This window comes from Cebus imitator, unplaced genomic scaffold (assembly GCF_001604975.1).
Source record: "Cebus imitator isolate Cc_AM_T3 unplaced genomic scaffold, Cebus_imitator-1.0 Scaffold80, whole genome shotgun sequence".
In the NCBI taxonomy this organism is placed as follows: domain Eukaryota; kingdom Metazoa; phylum Chordata; class Mammalia; order Primates; family Cebidae; genus Cebus; species Cebus imitator.
The window spans coordinates 4,653,503-4,669,286 of record NW_016107395.1 but is presented as its reverse complement, the minus strand read 5'-3'; the positions used below and the strand labels follow the sequence as shown (position 1 = coordinate 4,669,286).

The 15,784-nt window shown below is 34.8% G+C and overlaps 1 protein-coding gene across 1 annotated transcript in view; it reads left to right on the top strand.

Annotated features, from left to right (window-relative positions):
* The window catches only part of HCN1 (hyperpolarization activated cyclic nucleotide gated potassium channel 1), a 387,958-nt gene that overhangs the window by 346,967 nt on the left and 25,207 nt on the right, over positions 1 to 15,784 (top strand). Inside the window, exon 6 of the mRNA XM_017533188.2 lies at positions 844 to 1,084. Within this exon, the coding sequence (XP_017388677.1) occupies positions 844 to 1,084 (241 nt within the window). The remainder of the gene's footprint in view (positions 1 to 843; positions 1,085 to 15,784) is intronic.

Sequence of the window (15,784 nt, the reverse complement as noted above, 5' to 3'; positions counted from 1 at the left end):
TTTAGTTCCATTTTTCTATTTTCATCCATAGGGATAACAATATGTCTAATCTTGGCCAGAATCCACAGAATGAAATCAAACTATAGATCTCCTGTTTTAGAATTGGCCTTATCCTGGAATAAAACAAACAAACAAGTCAAGAAAAGGCAAATATGTCCTCTCTCCAGCCCATAACTTGCAATGGAAACCCAAGAGTCTTTAAAAGAGAGTGACTTTCTGATTCTAGCCCAGACACCAATTGAAATTTATAATTTTAGATTAGAGTCTCCTTTGTGTAATTCCTTTCTCTGAACTATTCATAGTCCTTGCACTAATGTGAATGACACTAACAAAAATATATATATATCAAAATGCTTTTGCCTGACAGCGGGGCCCTTGCTTCAGAATTCCCACCAGTAGGTACAAGTTAGATTGTTCATCACAATGGAGCACAGAAGCAGCAATGTCATAACTAATAGGAAGTGATATGGCTTCCTTTCTTCATAAATAAAAGATAAAATGTAGAATAGAGTGTGTTCACATTTTAGAAGTTTTAGTTTCATATACACAGTAGTTAAGAAATGGGGAGTTACAAAAGTTGAGACTTTTATATATTAAATTAACATTTATTTAATATTTAATATTTTCTTATACTACACTAGGTGCTGGAAATACAAAATTTCTACACAAAAATAAAAAATAATCCTGACTTTGATGTAATGTGCATTACAAGAATTTATGAATTTTTTAATCTAAATTTAAATTGCAGTGTTATGCTATATATATTTTTTAAATTTCAGCATGTTTTTCTTCCAGATATGATTAATATCTCTCTTAATATTTGTTTGCTCTTGACATCTTTAGGAGATAGTCAACTTCAACTGTCGAAAACTGGTGGCTACAATGCCTCTGTTTGCTAATGCGGATCCTAATTTTGTGACTGCCATGCTGAGCAAGTTGAGATTTGAGGTGTTTCAACCGGGAGATTATATCATTCGAGAAGGAGCCGTGGGTAAAAAAATGTATTTCATTCAACACGGTGTTGCTGGTGTCATTACAAAATCCAGTAAAGAAATGAAGCTGACGGATGGCTCTTACTTTGGAGGTTAGTAAAAAAGATGCAACTTTTAGTAAAAAAGATGAAATCTAAACTGCTTGAAATTTGTGTCTTTAATAATTTTTTAGATGCCAGAATGTTGTTTTGCGGATTTTGAATGTGAACCTGTGTGTATTCACATTCTGATCAAAGTATCTATAACAGTATGTTTTCACATTTCAGAATCACAGGCTCAATGTGTGTGCATTTATTACCACATTGGTTGAGGCACTATTTCAACCTCTTTATCTGGAACTAAATAACAGAAGTTTAAGTCAGTCAGAAAGCATAATTTTCTCCTACACAAAAGTTCCAGGAGGATTGGCAGTCTTTGTCTACAACATCTTTTAATGACCTAGATACCACACATCCACTGAAGTGTTTTGTTTCATTTTTGTCATCTGCACAAGAGAGGCTGATTCCTCTCCACCATATTTTGATATGGCCCATATAATGGGCAGAAGTAATAGAAGAAATTTAAAAACCAACAGCTTCTCTTTAGATATGCCCACTGCCCAGAAATTGCAAAAATCACTGCTATTCACATAGGATTGCCCAGACTTATAAATCATGTTACGTTTCTCTTTGTATCCATACCCTCAGCATGATGACTAACACATGATTTTTACTGAAATATTGGTGGCATTGGATCTACTTTTGGAGCCACCTTTAATTGAGTAAGATTCTATAACATTAAATTAATGACCAAACTTTTCTTCTAAAAAATGGTGTCGTTTTTTTATTATTTTTAAACGTAAAAGTGTCTATTTCTTTTTGTTTGCCCTACAAATTCTTAACAGAAGTCATAAATGTAAATCAAATAATTATACCTAGTGTTTCAGTAATATCTTACTAAGTTTTGAATGTTTATGTCCCCTGCAATTCATATGTTGAAATTGTAGTCCCAAATATGATGTTGGAAGTGGGGACTCTGGAAGGTAATTAGGTCATGAGAGTGGAGCCCTCATGAATAGGATTAGTGCCCTGTATTTGTCCATTCTCACACTGCTAATAAAGACATACCCGAGACTAGATAATTTATAAAGAAAGAGAAGTTTAATGGACTCACAGTTCCACATGGCTGGGGAGGCCTCACAATCATGGCAGAAGGCAAAGGAGAAGCAGAGGCATGTCTTACATGGTAGCAGGCAAGAGCATGGAGAACTGCCCTTTATAAAACCGTCAGATCTCATGAGACCTATTCACTATCACAAGAACAGTGCAGGAAAACCTGCCTCCATGATTCCTCCCACCAGGTCCCTCCCACCGTACTTGGGAAGCTATAATTGAAGATGAGATTTGGGTGGGGACACAGCCAAACTATATCATACCCCAATATAAAAAGGCAGAGACCAGCCAGCTTCTTTTCTACCATGAGAGAATACAAAGAGGGCAGTATATAAACTAGAAGAGGGCCCTCATCAGAACCTGATCACGCTGGCAACCAGATCTTGAACTTCAAGGCTCCAGAATTGTAAGAATAAATTTCTCTTGTCCATAAGCCACCTACTCTATCATAATTTGTTATCCCATTTTAAATGGAATAATACAGTGCTGAATAGAATAGCAAATTCCTTTGGCATCCTGCGTATTTGTTCTCCAGCCTCCCATTTGACTTTTGAGTCTCACTACAACTTTGCCGACTAAGATGTTCTTGCCCTGCTTCAGCAAATCTATTCATCCTCTGCCACACTCTGGTGTGACTAATAAGCTAACATTAATAAAGTACTTTGAGTTCCTTGGATAACGTTGTACAAACTATTATTCTGTTGTGTTGCTTTATTTAAGGATATTATGCCCCATTGTATTTGTGGAGTCTAGGAGAGAAAGTGACATAAATGTCTCTGAGAAAGTACACCTCAACAAAGTAGGCAAAGCAACTGGGCTTCAAAATTTTATTTTTAATATGCTTTCATTCTCCACTCACCCTTTTTATTCTGTATTCTTAGCCCAGAATAAAGTAAGGTAAAGTAATACCATCTTACTATATGAACAATAAGTGTTAGATCGTGAGGCATTCAGTATACATTTGGAAGCAATTTAAAACTCTTTCAGTTTCTAAGTCATATTTTTATCCTAATGAATAGTTAATATATCTATAGGAAAGATAATTACCAGGCTTTTTATCATTGTGAGGTATTTAGGTTTAAAATATTCTTAAGTTATATTGTATAAATGCCCCCCAAAAACACAATTTATGAATAATGGACTGATCTTAGGAATCTGCTTTGTGAATAGGTTCATTTGGAAGGCAATGATGTCCTGCAGTTACTTTCTGTGCTTCATTGCTGGTGGACAGATGGCTGGTTTCTCACTGTGTTCTCATTTCAACTCTATCCCTATCTTGCTCCTTTCCCATGTGGCCTTCCCCCTGTGCTAATAACAGAAGCTTTTTATTCTATGCCCAGGTTTTACTTACTCTTAAATTTAGGCCCTCCCTTCAAGTCTCAAGGTCCAAGTTGCTACAACTGTGCAACAGTACCAGGAATCTCCCTACTAAACTATGCACCATACGCAACTCACAAGTTATGTCTGGGGACCTTAAGCATGAGTTCATGCCTGATTCTTTCTCATAATATTGCAAATTAAATTACCAAATTCTATATTTATGATCAAAACTGTAAAAGGATTAGGAGGCATCATGATGTGGCAGTGTGCTCAGCATCTAAAGAGCCAGGTTCTAGTTTCCTCTCTGTAGATGGGACCTACCTTTTTTAACTCTCAAGGGCTCAGAATCATCATGTGTCAAATTAGATTATTAAGACAGACACTTTCTACAGCCCCTTTCAGACCAATGATTATGTTAGAATGGGGCTCTTGAAGGCTGTATTTCTTTTTGTCAGGTTGTTTGGCATAAAACATCCAAAATGTCTTCTGCCTATTCTAGAGTCCACAGTATTTTTAAAGAAAGGCTGCATTTCAATTGTAGTATTATCACTGTGAGTATTTTCAAGGCCAGCTACTTAGCATTTTAAAAAGAAATGGATGTGGGTAAGATTCATGATGATTCATGCTCCGGTGCTTAAAAATTAACTACCACTGTTTTTCGTGGATAGTGAAAAAAAGTAGAAATTGTCATACCTTGAGCTGTGAAGCTCCTTGAAATGTGGTGGGAGATGAGAGGATACTGGTTAAGAGTGTAGGTGATAGAGCTGCACCCTGAGATGCTGTTGGAGCTTGGGAAAGACATAAACTTCCCCAAGAACATTTCCTAATCTGTAAAACTGGAATAATAGTAATTCCCACCTCATTAGGTTTGCTTAGAAGATGAAATGATTTAACATTTCTAAAATAGTTAGCACGATACCTGGCAGTCTGTGCTATGATGACAGGCATTAACAGAAGCCAAAGGGCCAGTGTAGTATATACAGCAGGAGATGCATGTAAAAGACAGTACTGGGGCATTATTGATTCAAGACTCATGTCAAGTGAATCAACGCTGGAGATCTGATTGCCAATTTGTATTTCTCCTGAATCTGTGTTAGTCTTAATCCTATAGCAATGAAAATCATTCTCTGTCAATGTGTGTGTGTCAGAGGATGGGGAAGTAGGGATGGAATAAATAATCATGGCAGCTTTTTCAAACTAAAGATAACTTCAACTCTGAAAATTCTAATCTCCTCACTATAAACAAAATTGAATTGTGAGCACACACATATAAAGTCATACTCTAGGATTTAATAAAATTCAGATTCTTCAAACAACTCATTCTTAATGTGCCAGGCATTATACTAATTGACGTGTATTATGTAACTCAGTTATATTAAAATAACTACAAAAATAATCTTTGTCATTTTTGGTATGTTTTTCATATGCTTTAGAAGTAAAATGGAAGACATATATTTGTCAAACACTAAATTATTCATAACATTTTTTAAAATTTAGAATTAGAGGGAGAGTATTCATTATTTAATGACCTTATATGAATGAGGAGCCTGAGAAATGCGTGTGGTTGGTATTGACAGGGCTGGAGCTTTCACACACAGGTCACTACTCTTCCTATAGTAACAGGGAAATTTTCTGAAAGTTGTTACTAATAATGTTACTCTGTAACATTTCAGAAAATAAGGTTTCTTTCCGCTTCTATTGAATTATAAAACAAACACACACACACACACACACACACACACACACACACACACACATACACACACACCCTTTCTAGCCTATTGCTAAATAATATGAATTTACTAATTCTAAGCATGCTTCAATTAAGTATGACTGTTCTGACCTATCCATTATCCATGGAGACACTTCTCCATGGCTGAATTTATTTAGATGGGAAGAATAAAATTGCCAGTCAGAACAGTTCAGCAAAAAATAATAAAGTGAAAAAAGTTTAGTCACTTTCAATTGCATTTCATCACCAATTTTGCAGTGTATATTAAACTTATATTATTAGGATGTCCTTAGCAAATTTAAAATGCCAGAAGTAATTTAAAAAGTATCTTTGTACCTCATACCATGTTACAAGAGAAACACATCAACACCACCTTAATGTTTTAATGGTATGCAATGAGTAGTTCCCTTTGCTTGGATATGTGTTTTTACCCCAAAGAAATGAATATAATCTCAAAAGATGTGTCTAATATTTTCAATATTAACAAGTTAATTGGCAATCACTCACACAAATACAGCTATACTGGACATGGGTGAGAAAGGTGAAGACTAAAATACATCAGACACTTCATAGAAATAGCCTTTAAAATCTTAATTGCATTCATCTTACAATGCAATGGTTGATCTATTAATTTAGTATTATTTATTTATCCTGCTATTGTAAAAATTTGAAATATGTTAAAAGTTCTCTTATCTTGAAGTTCACAGGATACTTGTTATTATAGAGCAACCACCAATGCTTCCTGCCTTAAGAAACTGGAAATTTTTGGTCTAATACTTCTTAAACACTGAAATCATTTTTACATAATAATATTTATAGTTGTACATGTACTATTATAACATGGAGGACAGAAAGGATACAGTGTTTGCACTTATAATTTCTAATAAGGTATGTGTTTTTAAACTACATAAGTAGGGAGAGATAACATTATTATCATCATCAATTTACCACTGCGAGAAGACACAAAAAAAATTATTCTCCTATATTTTGTCTCCTATATCTGTCACCTTTTGAGAAAGAGAATTATCTAAATAAAAGTTAATTTCCAGTTTCTGAGAATCTTAGAACCTTGGATTTTTTAGTTCCTTAACTAGGTAGTTCTTTAAAAACTTAAATTTTCCTTTTGTGTATCTCCAAAAACAATAAATTTTATCAGAGAAGATGTGGAAGTGATGGCAAGCATCTGATGATTTGTTTATAATATAGTCATAAAGTGCTGCAGAACACATCCTAGGTCATTTCTGAATCATTCATGTGTCACGGTTACCATGTTTTTGCGTAAATGTAGATCCCTGCTTCCTCCAGTTCTACTGGAGGATATGGATGGTTTTAGGAAATAAAATTCAACATGCCTGCCCTCATTAGGTGGAACATCTTTAAGTCAAGACTTTTTTTCATTAAAATCATGAAGAGGACAGAAACTGGTGGTGATTGATCCTGGCTACATTTTTCAGATAACAATCTTGAAATCTTTCTCAGGGACCATGAAAATGAATAAGATGCCAAAATATATACCTTTAATAACTCAGGGCTGAAAATAGTCAGAAAAATGTTTAATTGAAATACCCTTCCAAATGAAATTTATTGCTTTGAAAGTATCTTTAGTCTATAGGACCTCAGAAATACCTAAGAATAAACCTAATTCCCACCAGCTTCCAACTGAGAAATCTATAATGATATAAGAAGAGTGAAAATGAGAATGAGAAATGGCACCAGAGGATGTGAAATTGTATTTCCAGCCCAGAGGATAACATTTTAGAAAGATATTTTGGATTTATTGTTCAAGTATCTATGTACATTGGCCCACTTGTGCCTAAACAAAACGTTCAAGGCCTTAAGAGTACCCCACTTCTGAGCTGAGTTGTAAAAATTGAACCGGAGTGTGTCAAGGAAAAGTTGAGATGGAGATGGCAAATGGAAGGAAAGTGTGAACTGTTTTAAAGAAAGAAATTATATGGAGCTACTTCTACTTCTTCACCTCAGGAAACTCATTTCTGATGATCTAAAATCTCTCCAGCTCATTCCAAAGTGAAGCATGACCCTAATGTAAACTTAGAAAATTGATTTTAAAGTAGCATCTCCCCCACCCTTATGAAATAGAAACTTGTAGAAGTTCCACTTAGAATTTAATAGAGTTAGAGTTGACCTACATTGTTTTTTTCCACATTAAATAGACCCATCTCTCTTATGGTGCATAGGAAGGAGGAAGAAACACTTAGAAAAGAGAAATAAATCTCTTGTCCATATCTCCAAATTAATGACTGTGGCTTCAAATGATTCTCAGACTTAACAGTTTGATTTGAAGGTCTCTCCTCTTCTGTAAAGAAAAACTGCCATATGGCCTACATTGTGGTCTTAACATTTACACAACAATTTAATATGCCTGGTTCGTGATGAAATACCAGCTCCCGACTGGGAAATTAAAGCAGTATTCAGCTCCTCTCAGCAAGAAGGCGGCAGTTTGATGCATTCTATAAACTGGATTCTGCACTAGCCAAGGGAAAGAGGATTGACATAGTTAGAAAACACAGTTGGACTTCTTAAAATCAGCGTTTCAGTGCACAGATGCTAAGTCTCTTTGGAGTTATGCATTGGATGATTTTCCTTCTACTTAGCTATTAGCTAAATATATTTTTGTTTTATTTCCTCTTAATTTTCATCTTTACTGCAATTTATATAAATGCAATCATTTACCCCCAAGATATTTCAAAACTGTTTGTTAGGAAAGAAAGGGCTTACAGGGTATTAAAATATTCTCCATTTTTAATAAGTGCCATTTTATTTTTTATTTTTTTAACTTTTATTTTCATGTCAGGGTTACATGTGCAGGTTTGTTACATAGGTAAATTCATGTCATGGTGATTGGTTATACAGAATATTTCATTACCCAGGTACCAAGTCTAGTCTCCAGCTGTTATCCTTTCTGCTCCTCTCCCCTACTCTCCATCCTCAAGTAGGCCCCAGAATCTGTTCCCTTCTTTGTGTTCATGAGTTATCATAATTTAGCTTCCATTTATAAGTGAGAACATGACGTTTTTGGTTTTCTGTTCCTGCATTAGTTTGCTAAGGATAGTAGCCTCTAGTTTCATCCATGTACCCACAGAAGACATGATCCCATTCACTTTTATGGCTGCATAGTATTCTATGGTATCTGTGTGCCATATTTTCTTTATACAATTTGTCATTTATAGTATTTGATTCCACGTTTTTGCTATTGTGAATAGTGCTGTAGTCAACATACGCATGCATGTGTCTTTACAGTAGAATGACTTACATTCCTCTCGGTGTATACCCTGTGATGGGATAGCTGGGTCCAATGGTAGTTCTGTTTTCAGCTCTTTGAGAAATTATTGTACTGTTTTCCACAATGGTTGAACTAATTTACACTCCCACCAACAGTGTATAAGTATTTCCTTTCTTCCACAACCTCACATACATCTGTAATTTTTTTACTTTTTCATGATAATCATTCTGACTGGTGTGAGAAGATATCTCATTATGGTTTTGATTTGTATTTGTCTAATGATCAGTGATATTGAGCTTTTCTCATATGATTCAACAATCATGTATGTCTTATGTTGTTTATTTTTCCTTTATAAATTTGTTTAAGTTCCTTACAGATGCTGGATACATAGTCAGATTATAGCTTGCAAAAATTGTCTCCCATTCTGTAGGTTGTCTGTTACTCTGTTGATAGTTTACTTTGCTGTGCCGAAGCTCCTAAGGTTAATTAGATCCCATTTGTCAGTTGTTGCTTTTGTTGTAATTGCTTTTGGCATCTTTGTCATGGAATCTTTGCCCATTCCTATGTCAAGAATGGTATTTGGTTTGTTTCCAGGGTTTTTATAGTTGTAGATTTTACATTTAAGGCTTTAATCCATCTTGAGTTAATTTTGTATATGGTATAAGGAAGGGATCAAGTTTTAATCTTCTGTGTATGGCTAGTCAGTTATCCTGGCACTATTAATTGAATAGGGAGTCTTTTCCCATTGCTTGTGTTTGTCAGCTTTGTCAGAGATCAGATGGTCACAGGTGTGTGGTCTTATTTCTGGGCTCTCTATTCTCTTCTATAGATCTATGTGTCTGTTTTTGTACCAATACCTTGCTGTTATTATATCCCTGTTTGCAGATGACATGATTCTATATCTAGAAAACCCCATAATCTTGATTCAGAAGTTCCTTGAGCTGATAAACAACCTCAGCAACATTTCAGGATACAAAAATCAATGTACAAAAATCTCTAGCATTCCTATATACTAAAAATACCCAAGCTGAGAGCCAAATCAAGAAAGCAATCTCAGCTGGGTGCGGTGGTTCACGCCTGTAATCCCAGCATTTTGGGAGGCCGAGGTGGGCAGATCACAATGTCAGGAGTTCCAGGCCAGCGTGGCCAGTATGGTGAAACGCCGTGTCTACTAAAAATACAAAAATTAGCTAGGCATGGTAGAGGACACCTGTAGTCCCAGCTACTTGGGAGGCTGAGGCAGGAGAATTGCTTGAATCTGGGAGGCAGAGGTTGCAATGAGCCAAGATCAAGCCCTGCACTCCAGCCTGAGTGAGACAGCGAGACTCCATCCCCACCCCCCCAAAAAAAAGAAGAAAAAGAAAGCAATCCCATTCACAATTGCTGCAAAAAAATACCCAGAAATATAGCTAACCAGAGAGATGAAACATCTCTACAATGACAATTACAAAGCACTGCTCATAGAAATCAGATAAGACACAAACAAATGGAAAAACATCCCATACTCATGGATAGGAAGAATCAATATCATTTAAATTGTCATACTGCCCAATGCTATTGCTATCAAACTACCAATGAGTGTGATTTTAATCAATCCAATTCAGTATTGTTCAAGGTAGCATTTTGGAATAAGGATGGCCTCACACAGACTGAGAATTAAATGCTGGTTCTTCTACCAGCTAGTTGCTTGGTTCAAATTCTGGTTCTTCTACCAACTATTTAATCAAATTCTGTTAACATGAGTGCAGTAGTACTTAAAATGAGGATAATAATCCCTTATAGGGAAGATACAAGGAAGAAATAATGATTCACTTTTCTTAAAACAGCCGAGTTACACCTGGCCATTATAACATCCAGAATTCTTACAGAGGTCCATGTCTCCTATGCGTGCTCATATCCTAATTGTCAATTAAGCTATAAAAACAAATACTCTTGATAGAATGACTTCAATTCTCCCTGTGAGGTAAGAACCATTTCTTCCAGATGGTAGACAGATACAGTCCATCATTAAACTTTTATGTAGAAGAACAAAGGAGGCCAGAAAGATCTTCTAGGCCACGGAAAATCTTACTTAGCAAGAAGAACTTTGCCTGAGAACCACAGTAATAACAAAAGACAACCTTTGGACCCTAAAACTGATATCCAGCCCTGTTTACCACATGTATATTTTAACATATTAATGTTAGGCTAACCCAGTAGTTTGACATTGAAAAGAAACATATGAACCCATGAAAAATAACAATTATTAATATATATGTCATCTCCATTTATTATTATAAAAAGCCACTTTTAATAGTTGTATTCCTAAAGCCCAGTGGGAAGGCTGCTGCAGGTCTGTGTTGGAGTTTTCACTGGTCTATGATAAAATCAGTAATATAAAAACAATGTACTGAGTTATTATGTATAAGTTGATTTAACTGTCTTGTCCTTTTCTGGGTTTGTTTTTTATTCTGAGATTATTCTTGCTATATCTATATTAACATCCTTTTATTTCCTATGCACTGATGGTGATGATGGATAGTTGGTGATTTCATTTTTCTTGTTTCCCTTATGTCCGCACCTGAAAAAAAAAAAGGACCAATATTTTCATGGTACTAATTGAACAAATTTTTAAAATATGTTACTGGGACCTAAATATATTATAACACTTCATTTATTAATTTATTCATTAATTCTCCAATAAAACATACTAAATAAATGAAAAGCATCAGTGCTGTTGTAAGTAAGTGCAATAAAGTAGTGAAGAGGAAAAACATTATTCTTCCCCTATGCAGTTTACATTTTAATTGAGAGAAACAGACTATAATCAAGGAAATAAATCAATAAAATCATTTTAGATTATTGCAAATGTATTGAAAAAATAAAACCGTTTCTGGATAAGAGTTCTCCATGAATAGGTATTGTACCAGATGTATACTCTTTTTGATTGTACTAGCCTGATTTACCTACCCATCTATTTCATGAAACTTGTCATTGCAGCAACAATAGGCGTGTTGCTGAGGATATTGCCCATTATATTATAAAGTGGCTTACTATAAGGACTCAATAATTTTTTAATGTGTACAGTTTATCCTGAGAAAGGTTTCTTAAAAAATTTTGGAGGCAGAAAGCTGATAGCAGAAAATGTGTCTTTGTGACATCTGAGAGTAAATTTGGAGACACATTTGTTGCCCTTTCATTTCTCATTTTTCCCCTCGCTTATTTTTAAAATGATTTCTAGCAGTATGCCACCTATCCTTACCACCATTTGCAAAATCAAATCTCACATTGGTTTGTACCTTGTTCCAGTGCAGGTTGTAAGGCATACTTTTTGAAATCTCCTGACTAAGCCAAATCTATACTATTAGCAGTTATTTCTATTTTGTATTTTTGTAATTTTCATTATTAAATTTTTAAATCTTGTGAGTACATAGTAGGTATATATATTTATGAGGTACATGCGATGTTTTGATACATGTATGAAATGTGAAATAAGCACATCGTGGATAATGGGCTATCCATCCCCTCATGCATTTATCCTTGGAGTTACAAAGAATGAAGTATTCTCTATCTTTAATCTATATTATACTTTGACATTTAAAATGTAAAAATCATTGCCCATAGATATCTGGTGTATAATTTGTGTTATAAATAGTATTAAAGTGTTCAAAAAGAGTTTACCTGTTCTTGAGGCTTTGTTAATTCTTGTGAAACTGAATTCTTTGTTTAATCATCTGTGACCCTCAGTGCTGCAGAGTTGTTAGACAGACAGATAGATATAAATGGATGGATGCGTAGATAGATGAAAGGTAGATAGAGATAAAGATAGATGATATAGATATAGATATAAAACCTGAACAGTAAGTTTCCATGCTTTAAGTATTTTTAAGTATATTTGAAAAAATAGCATATTTGAAACTATTTGTAGAGCATTTATACCCACAGTGAAAAACCAGTTTTGGACCTGAAGCAAAATCTAGTGTTATCATTTCTAAGGTGGGAAAACATTTTCAGTGTATAATCTTTTTTTTTTGTTCTCCTGAAAATGCTGCTGCCAACTTATGTTCATCCTGCATGTGTTTCTTTTTGTGCCAGACTAATCATAAGCAGGGGCAGATGTCACAGAGCCTGTCTACAAATACAGAATCTCCATCAGCCACCTAACTACTTAATAGAGCAGCACTCCAAATGTAGTATTTCTAGACAGATAATCTGATTGTGAAAAATGTACCACAATAATTGAATTAATCATGCAATGCAAATGGCTGACAGTGGTTAAGTTATGATAATTTTAGAAAAACAAAGCCCTGAAATAATAAAGAATACTACCTAAATAACTTACAGTAATATGATATTTAGTTGGGGCTTTAAAAAGCCCCAAATTTACTTTCTGTCCCCTTCAGAAATTTTTAGTAAAAATTCAGACTCTCCTGGGGGCTTAGAATATATGAAAAATCTTTGTACCTCACGCTGAATTTTGCTGTAAACCTAAAACTGCACTTTAAAATATATATATAAAGTCTATTAACAAAATCCAAGACCCACAAGAGAGAAAAGGGGTGCTCTATATTTTCTGTTTGATTCTCAACATTATTTTATTAAATGAACTGCATTTAGTTATTTGTTTAAGATAGGGTCTCCAAGCTGGAGTTTAGAGGCTTGATCATGTCTTACAACAGCCTCTCACTCCTGGCCTCAAGCAATCCTCTTGCCTTGACCTCCCAAGTATCTGGGAACTGCAGGTGTGAGCCAGTGCACCTGCCCAAATGGACTGCATTTAAACCCTGACTGAAATTTATAAATTTGATTCAGCAAACATAAATTGAATTCATACTATATTCAAAATATTGTGCATTTTATACTATTCTCTTTAATAATCTCTCAATATGCTGTCAAAGTATATTTTCATCTTCATCCATGGCAATGTTCATCATAAAGTCACATTCATTTGGGGAATGTAGGAACTTTCTTAGATCCAGTTCAGATATGGAGGGTACAGTACAAGTTTGTGATTACCTTTGCAAAGCTTAAGTTTATTTTTATTACTGATGATTTAAAAGATTGTAGATTAAGTGACATGATTAAAAAAGTAGACAAATGTTGTGTCAACTCAATTAATATTTAAAGAAAATCAGTAAATGATGAAATTTAGATATGTAGAGGACTTTGAGAACATGGTTTCTGTAAAGAGAAATACAAAAGAAAAGAGTGACCAACAGCTGTACTGGAGCTGATTGAAAGAATTACTAGTGACACCTATGAAGTATGTTTCCCATAACACAGGATGAAGCACATAGCTGGAGCTAAGTAGATGCTTGCTGTGTTGAAATGGAGCATTTGAGATTGGAATGAGAGACAGTGCTAGTTGGAAACATAAAATTGGACCAGATTATGGAAGGTTTTGAAAGCCAGATTAAGGAATTTGAAATTTATTCCACTGACAGTACCATCCAAATGTGAATTGTCATGAGATATTAATACAAGTCTGGGGCAGAATTGTCTTTACTTTGGCTATGAAAACTCACATATTATATCTAGCAAGACAGTCAATTAAAAGATGATTATTTTTATGACCCAATGTTCTTTACACTAAATCCACTCATTACACATAATTTGAATTAATACTTTTCGATGTATTTTCAAGATATTATGTGGCAACTTTCTACTCAGGATAACATATAAGAAAGCCAGTAACAACATGTTTTATTTTACATTGATATTGGAAAGACAATTTTTAAAGCCTTTTTCATTTAATGGGCTTTCACTCCCCTCATCCTCCCGACTACCTACACTTGGAGCCAACCCTGTTAGGGTTACATAATTAGCAGAAGGGAGGAGTTTCAAATCCTGGCAATCTAACACAGATATCTTTCACTTAAGATTACATAGTACTGCTTATGAAATGAAACTGGCAGAAGAATAAAGGACAAGGGCAAAAGGAGGACTCGGAAGTTACCTACGGAAGACCTCATGGGACTATGTTGTTTTCATCATCACTGAAATACCTCAGAGTCTGGCTTCCAAAGCCCTCCAGGATATGTCCGCACTCTCTACAAACCCAACTGAGTGGGAATCTCTTACACACATCAACCCGTTCTCCTCCCTACCAGAGCAAGGGCTTGGAAGGCCAGCTTCAGCAGACAAAACCAGGAGGCCCTGGGGAGTACCTAGCTTCCACATCACCTATAGAACGCATTGGGGTAGCATGAACACTTGCTACAGTAATTTATGTTTTCCTAAATTACATGTTGAAAAAAGTAAACAAACAAAAAAGGAAGTGAAAAACAAACAAAAAAGGAAGTGAAAAAAAAATTTAACTACAAAGTAGCTTTCAATGCTTTACTAAGTGTTTTTCTAAAGAAATATTGAAGGAGTTTCCATTAAACTTACATATATATATATATATATATATATATGTGTGTGTGTGTGTGTGTGTGTGTGTGATATATATGATGATATATATATATGAGATATATATATATATATTATATATATAATTATATGGTGGAAAATATATTGCAGAATTTTTTAATGATATATGATAGTTCTATGTGACAGTATTGGGCATATTTTATTCAGTTTTCTCTACCAAAATAAATATGTGCTTTTATACCAGTAAAAAATCAATAAATTTAAACATGTGGCTCAATATTAAAGAATCTTCATATGTGAAGCTTTTAACATTCCCCTAAGCATATGCTATAGCTAGCCCAAAAGAAGACCTCTTGTATATTTTTTGTCTGCATGCTCTCTAAGACTTTTTTTTCTGCACATATGCATTAATCTGTTCTAGCATTGCTAGAAGAAACTTCCTGATATTGGGTAGTTTATAAGGAAAAGAGATTTAATTTATGCAAAGCTCTGATGGCTATACAGGAAGCACGTCTGAGGAGGCCTCTGAAAACTTACAATTATGATGAATAGTGAAGAGGAAATAGCCATGTACTATTCATGGTGGAGCAGGAGAGAGAGAGAACATGTTTTAACAACCAGATGTCTTGAGTACTCACTCACTGCCATGTAAACAGCAAGGGGGAAATTCACCCCCATGATCCAATTACCTCCCACCAGGCCCCTCCTTCATCACTGAGAATTACATTTCTACATGAGATTTGGGTAGGGACACAGGCCAAACCAATATGATATCGAAAATCTCCAACTGAATTAAACTTTCTCTGTCATAAACAGTTTGCACATGATACTATTTATTAACACTAATAAAAATTTTCTTTTTTTTTTTGTTCTCTCAGCATATCCTCTGAATCTAAATGTCATAGACCACTTAGCAGAAATCTTTTTTATCCTGGTTAATTAAACTGGTAAATCAACTAACTTGAACGGAAAAGAAGAATAGATGGAATTTTGA